This window comes from Anoplopoma fimbria, chromosome 19 (assembly GCF_027596085.1).
Source record: "Anoplopoma fimbria isolate UVic2021 breed Golden Eagle Sablefish chromosome 19, Afim_UVic_2022, whole genome shotgun sequence".
NCBI lineage: Eukaryota > Metazoa > Chordata > Actinopteri > Perciformes > Anoplopomatidae > Anoplopoma > Anoplopoma fimbria.
The window spans coordinates 23,719,769-23,730,738 of NC_072467.1; the positions used below are offsets into that span (position 1 = coordinate 23,719,769).

Consider the following 10,970-nt stretch of genomic DNA (forward strand, 5'->3'; position numbering starts at 1 on the left):
AACTGTGATTCTGATGAAGCTCCCGTAAACCCAAGCGTTTCCAGCTCTGCACAACAGGTGTCGGGATCTGGGAACATGCAAACAGTGGCTAACACAGGCGTGCCGGGCAGCTTGTTAGTTACAGTAGCTATCGTGTCACATGCCAAGTTCCTTTCCAGGCAGAGTGGAAAACAACAACAACAGAAAGACTGAGCTGGGAAAGTGCTGCAGATACAGGAAGACGATGTCTAATTCTGGGTGTGTAGTGGGGATTAAGATGGTCACATACAGGTCAGAAATGTTGTTTTCTCTGTTGTTTAAGACATGCTAAATGTCTGAGAGCATTTTTGCACTAAGGTTTTCTGTAGCTTTAATAATAAATTCACCTTAAAATGTTAAATTTGGTTCATTTTAGGCCAGCTTTAGGAACAAGCTTCAGTGTACAGTAATGTAGGTTTAAAAGAGATTTTTCAACAGCAGCTGCCTTCTTGATGAGACCTGAGAGACTGAGCCCTATGTTGCATGCTGAAAACTAAAACAATAAGCTTTAAGACGCTAAATAATCCACTGCAGAGTCAATAATTACATAACAAGTGACACAGTTCATACTAGACATAGTATTTGTTTATATAAAAATACTGATTAGAACAGCTTTTGAGATATTTGATATAAATTAAACAACACAGTTCTATATAAAAAAAAGTATTAAATCACCGAATCGTTGAGGAACCATGTAGGCTACGGTTGCACAGAACACAATTTAATAATCTTATTGCACACATTTTAAGGAGGTGTAGTTCTTTTCTTTCCTATTTTTACTTTAATTACTCAGATTGAATCCCAACATCTCCTGGAACAACCTGTAATCAGTGAGCAGGTGCAGGAGTCACTACGAGACATTTGGTAAACACAAACACACACACTAGCCACGGTGTTTTGAACAGAAGAAACTGTTCCAAAACTAAATCAAATGTTCAGCCCAGATTTGTTTCATGTTCAGCGCTGTGACGTTCTCCTCTGGTACAAAATGTCCCGAATCATTGCCTCTCGGGGCTCCACAACAAGGAGCCGGTAAAAGTCAGGACACAGCTTGACACATTTCTCACCTGCACTTGTACCGACTAAAGGCCCAGGACCTATTACACAACCTGCTGCACTCACCTAATGATGGTAATAAACTTTATATACACAGAACAGGGGCTTTAAGAAGTGGGCAAACATACACAAACACAGGGTTGTGCAGGGGGACATGGTGTCCGACCCAATTACACAGTACGCGTTAAAAACCTGTTATATGCACAAAAAAGACATCCTGCAGACTACTTTTCTGTCATGTCTTACCAAAGCTGTTTGCTCAGCACTAACAGAGGAGTGTGAGGCGTAAAGAAAATCGTTTATGGGGGTTTATGATTGTTATCGTCAGGCAGTTTAGGGAGAGATTACAGCTGGCATGTAAAACTGAGACACATCAGCAAACCAAAGTAAGGCAAGAGTCAGATGGGGCAGCCGAAGGAGAAGTTGTCATGGTTACAGTGACTGCTGTACTTTCCGAAAAGGCACTTTGAAAATTGATGCTGCAGTCTACAGTGGGTGTTTAGTTTGAACGGTACACGGTGGCCCTAACTTACAGAGTAACCACCGACTGAGCCCTCACTTTATGAAACTATCAACTGATCCAGGGTCACAGTGTTCTTTGCAACTGTTATAAGTGTCCTTTTTCTAGAGAAATAATGCTGCCCATTGGTTTAAAGTGTTTAGGATGAATATACATCCTCCCACCTACTCAGTTCACATCCATTATTCAGTCACTCTCCTTTACATCTGCTGAGCCCTCGCTGAGCTAACAAATACAGCTCATAAACACTGCTTGAATGGGTGGCTGATGAAGTTCCTGTCACTGCTTTCAAGTACCAGTGAAAAGAACACGCTATGGGTCATCGTGATAACAATGAGAGTCAGCCTGTTACTTGGTTTTTTGCAAACCACTGAATGGAAGTGACCATATTTGGGCTACGGAGGAGTAACGTAGAGACAACGTATACAGCTTTGGTAGCGGTAATGACCTGTCTATCACAAAGTAGTCCTTCCTCAAACATACTCTGCTTTATGGTCTATTTATCTCTAAATGGGACCATAATTTACTAAATGAACTTCATGATGTATTGACAAAGACTTGAAAGCTAGAGGTTGAGACCATAAACTCATGTTTACAATGCTTACTGACGTAATAAATTGTGAGAAAGTGAGAAGTAGGGTCATTTTCTCATAGACTGCTATACAAGCAGACTTCTTTTTGCAACCAGAGGAGTCGCCCCTGATGGCTATTAGAAAGAATGCAAGTTTAAGGCACTTCCCCATTGGGTTCAAGTTTCAGAACCAGAGTTTGACGCCTGGTGTAAACACTTAAAAAAGGGGTAGTTATCAAATTAAATCTACAAAAACAATAATTTTGTCAGTATATTTTCAAATGGTCTTATTTTCTGTAATTATCCCAGTAGAGTGATATGATTTAGTTCAAGTCATGTCTATGAGGCTGACACTCTGTATCTTCCCTGGTGATGCTGTGTTCGGTCTGCCAGCTCAATCTTCTCTTTTTTAGCAAGACTTTGCCATTCAATAACAAAAAGAAAACTAGGTTGCCTTGTCTGTATGTGAGTCTTTGGCCCTTAACTGTTTAACAATTGGGGACTATTTCCAAAAAGGACAAATGATAATTAGAACAGAGATCTTTACTGGTCGACCAACATTAATGTAAATACCATCACCCAATGCTAAAAGTGAGAGTCAGCACTTTAACATTTCAATTTAAATCTAAATTCTGTCTCTGTCCTATGCTCTCTGACTACACTGGAGCACATGATTTTAAGATCACAAAGTGAAACAAGAAATGTTTATTTATCAAACAATCTTATCGCTTCTTTTGGGTAAAGCTACAACAATGGTTGCATAATCTCTCTATTTTGCCAACATCATGACAGTTTGCAGAATAGTTTAATGACAAACTTGCCACGCAACATGGTATTTTGTTTGAACCTGCTTTGTCATTTTATGAATCAAATAAGGAATGTTATGCTTAATGGACAAACACCTGTTTTTTGGAAATAGGACACAATAGAAGTGGATTCAGAGATGTATTTCTTTATTTCAGAACAACAGCAATCAATTGCATCTATGGTGTCTCTTTAGCATTACAAGATAAACAGAATATCCCATTATGTGGGCGGTTAAAGTAGTGTGTATGAACAAAATTTTAAGTAGTATGTTTGAACAAAATAAACATGGAACTAATGCAGGGAGGTATATGCAAAAACCAAAAAGCTATAACTTTAAATCAACTACTCACTTTACGTTTTAACTGTCTGTGACTTTGTCAGGAACAATGTTAAGTTGTTCCCTTTCTTAAGTTTATTATTTTTATTTCAGGGCCATTTAAGCTCCTTTTTATGTCTGTGGGATTCTTCTGTTTCTTTACCACTGGATGCCAGATATAGTTAGCATGTAGCCGTAGCATCTGTCGCTATGTGAACTTGTTTTTTGTTTTAATGTCTCCAGGTGCTTTGAGCATATGTATATTTAGTTTGCATGGGTTGATGTCTTTTGATAAATGACAAAGTTTAGTGAAAAACAACCAATGCAAAAATCAACAACTTCAAAATTAAAATGGGTATGCCACTGTTTTGACTTGTTTTGTTAACAAAAGTTGAAAGTTGAACTGTGCAAAAAGCTGCATTACCTCTTTGAGAGACTGATCAGACAAATCTTTAACAACAGGATAATAAACTAGTTCCAGTCCTGATGGAGCTGTAATTGGCCTCTAAGTGGCCACTTTACTTGTTCCTTCCCATTTATACAGCAAATGTGTTTTCTCCAAAAAAGCTCCTTGAGATAAACAAAGTGAGTCAGTGACTTCCCGTACAGTCAATGTACAGTCTCTCATAAAAGACACTTTTCATGACAACTCATTTGAGCCAAAATTAAAGTTTGGCATACCAGCCAAAGACTGTAGCAAATGAACTGAGATAAACCGAAGCAACTGTGCTAAACTTCTTCTGTTTGGCTTGTCTGAAAACACCGATATCTGATTATCTCCACTGATCACGTCTGCAGAGTCATTTTGCAGAGTCATTATGGTTCATACATTAATTAAGGCAGAGCTAAAATATCTCCCTGTTTAACTTGGAAGAAGCCGTTATTCATATTGTGGTCTGTAACCGACCGATGTGTTTACAAGACTTGTTACAATCTACTGAAATCGCTTGCAAACTCACTGAAAAGGTCAAAGTTCACACTCCAAACATCAGATCTAACATCGTGTTGATCAGTGTTTTAAATGCAGAGCCACTAGACAACCGTCTCCTCAGCCTTGCAGCCAGTACCTGTCTCTGAGGGGAGATTTATGGTTGCTTGGATGTAAATCGTAGCTTGGTGCCCGGCCTGTGGCCCTCCGGCTCTGGGTACATGGTTCTGAAGGTCAGGTTGATGCGTGGGCCTCGGTCATGGTACTCTTTAGCCACTTGATGCTGGTGGAGACAGAGGGACGGATAAAAGACGTTTGTCACATGTAAATATTTAGTCATTTATCTACACAAAACATAATACAGCACAGCTTCATCGGTGTCTGATTTACAACACAACAAACTTAAATTAAAAACACTTAAATGCTACATTTCAAATGTTACTTACTGTATTTTGTTGGATATGTGTTTTTGCTTTGTGTTACAATTCTTTCTGCATGTTTTCAGCTGCTACGTTTCAATCACAAATCCATTTTCTTGATTTTCATCTGTCACTTAGTGTCAAAACTGTCTCCCAGGTCGAAGTATTTTGTTTCATAGGATGGTAAAGGCATGAACGTCCTACTCTGCCTCTGATTTGCTAACTCTGATATTCTTACTCTAACCTAAAATAGTCTGCTTTAACCTTACCAACATAGGCAACAAGTATCAGCCAATCAGAGACAAAGTAGGGCAAGTCATGACTTAGCCATCCTATGAAAAAAAAGAATTGTTTCCCCGTCGGAACAGAACAAACATGACCGTTATTGCCTTTTTTTATGACACTTGGCTGTAAACAATTGCATTGAAAATAGGAATATTGAATACAAGATGTTGTTTATCAAACTCACATTTCTATTTTCATTCAACTTATTATAGTTTAATTATTATGGAATTATGCATGATTGATATTTTTTAAATTAGCATTTAAAAAAAAATCTCAAGTACCTCCTCCAGTGCTCCAAAGTTCCCTTTTTGAGAAAGACTGGCTTAGATACCCTTTGTTTATCATGGGAATTAGGCCATTAAAGGACACGCTGGCTGCTTTGGGGAAATCTCAGGTCATTAGTTTACAAGTGAAGCAATATCTTGTTTTAAAAAAAAAAAAATTGGTTCTTTGGTCAAATGAACAGTATTCTAAGAAAATAAAAACAAATAAGCTGTTGTTATCAGCCAAAAAACACAGAACCGTACACTCACGCAACTGAGGTTAGAAAGCAAACAAATATGAGAACACAAGAAAAGGTTAACGTTTTAAGGAGTTCCATAAACACAACCATATTTTTGTTTTTTTGCGGCTAACCTCTGTCCTCCTTAAACAGGGCAACCCGAGAATGTGAAAACAGACAACAAACACCATTATTTAAACCATTTGACATGCGGGGTAAAAGTCAAATTTATTCCCCTTTTCCAAAAAAACAGCTCTGAATAGCAGCACAGACAAAAAGTTAATCTTTATTTATTTCTGGACCTTTTTGCATAGCAGAATAATTTCCACTTGTGCATCTCATGCTCTTAAACACACACAAACTTGAACTTCTATCTTTGTGAGACCACTTACTGACATAATGCATTCCCTAACCTATATGAATTCTAACCCGAACCTTAAAACCAAGTCTGAACCCTCAAACAGGCCTTTAATGGTCCGTCCCAAAGTGAAGACCCTCACTCTGAAGGTCTAAAACTCAGATTGGTTCTCATAAAAACACACACACACACACACACACACACACACACACACACACACACACACACACACACACACACACACACACACACACACACACACACACACACACACACACACACACACACACACACACACACACACACACACACACACACACACACACACACACACACACACACACACACGGAGTTGAGAGAAAGAGTCCTGAACAGGCAGAAATAACCCTGTATCCTTTTTCAAACAAACAAAGCACTTAATCCAGATGGACAGGTTTAGTTAAGTATTTAGCACTCACTTCCAAACCTCTCTAACCGAGCCGGGAGGTTTTTATTAGGCAGACCGGGACGGAGGTGACAGTGGAAGAAATTAATGGACGGTGTGATCTTCTTTCTCTGGCAAGATCTTGAAAGGAGAGATGAAACCTTTGTTGGGATACTCAGGGAGGTGTCGCCATAAAACACCTGTGACCTTCTCCCTTTTTCCACCATCTCTGCAGATCTCTCGCTCTCTTTATTCCCCCTCGTCCCCTTTGTTTTGTCTCTCACTTCTTCTTAATTTCCACTTACTTTTCAGCTTTACATGACCAGCTAAAAGAATATCATTCTAGCAGTATACCTCCCAAAAAATAAATTAAAATATCCAATATTTGACTCACCGTGTGGGACTGACACATAATGGCATATAATGGTTTCTCTTCTGGTGCTGTTTAATTTGACATTAAGTGCTCGCAGTGTTTCTGTCCTCTCCTGCACAATTGTTTTGTTATTAATCCTTGTTTATACTTTTTGTTCATGTACAATCAATTTAAAAACTAAACGTCGGTTTTCAGGGCATGACTATTTACTGTAAACGTCCAAGGCTACATGAAGTAATGGATTCATTCATGTCAAAGTCACTGTTTGAATAATAGTTAGGGATAGCTTAGAGCCAAGTCCTTCAACTATTTATGTACCGATTTAAAAGGCAGGTATTACGGGGTCCAGAAATTTAAATAACTTAGCATCTATTTAGTAGTTGTTATTGTTAATATTTACTGGAGTTTTTCCGTCATTTTGTAATATTACAAAACTTTTACATTTCTGTTTAAATATTACATAAAAATTACATACATACATACATACATACATGAAAGCTTTTAAATTGTTTTCTAAGAGTGTGGTGGAAGGTGAGTTTTTTTTCTTAAGAAAAACGTGATTAACAGGATCACATGTGAATTTTGTTTGCTATAAACAGAAGAAGCCCGAAGTAGTGAGCTTAAGTAATAACTGCAACATAAAACGAGGGAAACAAGACATTCAGTCATGCTTATGTTGTTTTTGATTGATAAGTAAACTCTGGGACACTTTGCAACAAAGAAGTTTCCAAAAATAAAACCCCAATACCTTTAAAGCAGTCTTTAAATTCTGTCTGGTTCTGATCCGCCCCTGTGACCAGCGGCCGGTGTTTTTAATGACTGACTATTTTGCCTGCACGGCCCCTCGTATTTGATTGCTGGAGCTCACCTGCCAATCGTCTTGCGTCGCTCCGTCCATCACCAGAAGTGTCCCGTGACTGAGAGGAACCCGAATCTGCTCCACATAAGTGTAGTCACCATTCTCCTCCTAAAAAAAGAGTAGAGCACACACACACACACATTAATAAACAAAGCAGAACGAAGAGCCACAAACTCATTTGAAGGGACATTCTGTTACCTGCAAATCACTACAAATACATCATGAGTAATGAAGCCTGAAGTGTATTCTTTAACACTTCAAATAATAGGCCATTAAACACAGGCCTCCAAATACTCCGCTGAGCCTAAACACTATAACTGTCTTAAGCCTTCCTGTCTGTTTTGCACAGCGGTTCTGCTTTATTAGGTAGAGTGCGGTGGAGGTAGGAGAGTGTGAGCCAACTCTTGCCACCAAACTAACTCATGAGAAACAGCAAAAGGTCAGAAACTGTGTCTGCAGGTTTTAGAAGGCCCAAACAAATACTTTAAGAGACCACTTTAATGAAAACTGGGGGTGGATGAGGATAAAATAATGAAACAAGACTTTTTTTCTCTAAATTAACAAAACGAGTAAGTATAGGAGCAGTGGAAGAAAATGATTCAAGTGTTGGTGTCCTAACGTAAGAACGGACCCCAGGTTTCAGGCTCTACCATCATCTCACCGGTGGAGGCTGCTTGCGGAGGCCGAACACTCTGGTGTCGCCCAGACTGATGGAGGCGATGGTGGGTTTGTTTCCCAGAGAGGCCTCGTCGTCGCTGTGCCAGCCGATGCTGTCGTGGCCGTCCCGATACAGGTTACACAGCAGAGAGTTGAAGCTGCATCCGCTCGCCTGCTCCACGGCCTCGCGGAGGGGTAACAGCAACGGATGCCACTATGAGGGGAAAGAGAAAGAGAGTTCAGTAGTTAATTAAGAAGAGAAACATTAAAAAATATTTAAACTGAATGTAAATAATAAAAAAAAATATATATATACATGTTAAAAAAGAGACAATATTAAAAGAAATTAGACAACAGCTCAACAAGTGAGGGAAAAACATTTAAAAAAAAAAAAATAACAAAATAAAAATGTGAAAAACTAATAAATAAATAAAGTATATGTGTGGAAAAAGTTGGTCTTGGTGGCTCGGAGGTTGAATGAGTTTATCTAACCTGTTCGTTTGCAGCCATGGTGGAGTGGGCGTATGTGTAGGGCAGCTCTCCGTACCAGCAGGTCAGTCTGGGCTCCTCGTACGCATCACCTGGACCGAGACACAAACAAACACACCTTTACCTCAAATGAACCAGACGAGAACACGCTCAGGATATGTTGCATCCTCTGTCTGAAACCTGGTCTAACGTGACTGCACATGGTTCTCAAACTATAATCCCATAAATCTCTCATTTACAGTCGGAGTATTGAAAAATTATCAATATTGTTGGATAAATAATAACAGCGTTTTAGTGCTGATACCAAAACAATAACACAAAAATTATAATACTGTATTTTGGGGTTTTAAATGTTTTTTTATTCAATAAATTGTTTAATAAATCAATTTTAAGGCGCAATATAAAACCATTTTGTAATCCACAATAAATGTACCAAACTACTCCAACTTTGATATTTTTTTTAATTATTATAATAATTATAAATGCAATGAGGCAAAGGGAGATTTCTGAAAATGAATGTCGTAGTGATTTATTGATTAATTTAAAGAAAAAAGTCATTCTGGTGGTTCGGCATGTTGCAGCCCATTCATTTGATACTCCATTAACCAGTATCAAACACTCAACCCCTGCAGGCTTTAAATACACAGTAACATGTTTTCTTCTTCATACAGAACAGCAGCTGTGGACACTTTTCACATTTCCATCTCTATATCTCATAAGTAATTGGATCACAGCAATGTCAACTTTCAAAAGAGAAAGGATCCAGTCTGTTCTCATGCCTCTTTCACTGGATGGCAGCTATAAGTAGGGCAGAAATGTGAGACTGTTTTGTTCTTAATATATTCCTTACCGGCGTTAACTAACACACGCACGCACACACACGCACACGCACACACACACACGCACACACACACACTATGATAATGATCATCTGCAACTGAATCTATTTCTAGCAGAAGGAAAGGTATCCACTTTCTCTCTGTGTGTCTTCCTTTGTTGTTAATGGTGTATCGTTCTTTCACTGGGAACAACAAGATCTCTTCCATGAACCAATTCTGTGCCATTAGAGCGTTGTGGCCAGAACAAACTGCCCAAGCAGCCATTGCTTTTTATGGTGCTGAATTTCTCATCGCCTCCGGAGCTAATACTTATAAATATGTGTGGGCATTTATCAACTTTCAAAAGCCTTACTCTTTCCAAGAATAGATGCTATCAGGGGGGAAAGTTTAACAAAACCTTAACTCATGCACAGGATCCAATTTAGAGCCGTGAGCAATGGTCGGAAAAACTGAGTCAAGAAGGGTTTTTAAAACAAGAGAGGATAAATGAGGGGAGGTCTGGTGAGGGGTTAACAGCCTTTCTCCACGACTTCCTCTTTAACCCAAACATCACGTGGATCTTTGTTGACCAAGTCTCAGGAGTGATGGATTGAGATTACACAACTTTATGATCTGTGTTTGGAAATCATCTTGGTCACTTGTTGTCTTTATCGTGCTGTTCGTCTGACACGGAGCTATCGCAGAGTAACACACAAGACGGACGAGAGCCAGCTGAGAGAAAGGCCGATTCTGAGGCAAAGTCTGGCTGCGGCCCAAACAGGCTCCCTGTATATAGTCCGTCTGGACACAATGAGAGCTGTTCTTTCATTTAAGAGGAAAATGACGATTGTTTTTCAAAATGAAGCCATTGCACCACTTATGCACGTGCAAGGAGGCGAGTTCTCTCTTCTCCAGATATACTGTGCTAACTTTAAACTCTTTTAAACAGTAGTTTTATAAAGTTGCCTTAAAGTGTTTTTTAAAACATACAAAAAACCGAATATAAATATTAAGTATATGGCAAATTTAGTATGTATGGAATCTACAAACAAGACATTATATATTTTAAAATATAAAAATAAAAGCAGCCAGCTTCACTAAAGTACACACGTCTGGAACTGCAATGTCTCTATATAGTCAAAGAGAAGCTGCCATATTAAAAAAAAATAATAATGCTGTAGTATGTTTACTGCCCTAACTTGAATATAAAAAAAAAAGATAGGGAAGTGTATCAAACAATTTCCTAACAGTATAAAAATACAGATGAACACTAAAATAAGTCTAATCATATTCTTTTGTTAAAATAACAAATTTAGAGGATTTCTTAGCCTCTTTTTTTAATATGTACCATAAGAATGTCTGAAACATGAAGAAAGTAAAAAGTATAACACTGATCTGTAATGAAACTAGAACACACATGAACCCAACAACAAACCAGCTGCAGTGGGGAAACCCTGTTGACCTTAGGCTTACATCATAGGCTCACATTTCACCCCTTTGCATGCTGCTCATCTTTAAGACTCCTGGTACCCACCCTGTCTGTAGTTGGTCTTCTGGGACCAGGGAAGCT

At 38.7% G+C, this 10,970-nt stretch overlaps 1 protein-coding gene across 1 annotated transcript in view; it reads right to left on the reverse strand.

Moving 5' to 3' along the window:
• Positions 1-3,109: 3,109 nt before the first annotated feature.
• Positions 3,110-10,970, reverse strand: part of alkbh3 (alkB homolog 3, alpha-ketoglutarate dependent dioxygenase) — a 10,829-nt gene continuing 2,968 nt past the window's right edge. Inside the window, exons 6-10 of the mRNA XM_054620202.1 lie at positions 10,935-10,970; positions 8,586-8,674; positions 8,098-8,307; positions 7,446-7,544; positions 3,110-4,499 (exon numbers count right to left, since the gene is read on the reverse strand). The exon at positions 10,935-10,970 is cut by the window's right edge and continues 68 nt beyond it. Coding sequence (XP_054476177.1) covers positions 4,374-4,499; positions 7,446-7,544; positions 8,098-8,307; positions 8,586-8,674; positions 10,935-10,970 — 560 coding nt within the window. The 3' untranslated portion in view covers positions 3,110-4,373. The remainder of the gene's footprint in view (positions 4,500-7,445; positions 7,545-8,097; positions 8,308-8,585; positions 8,675-10,934) is intronic.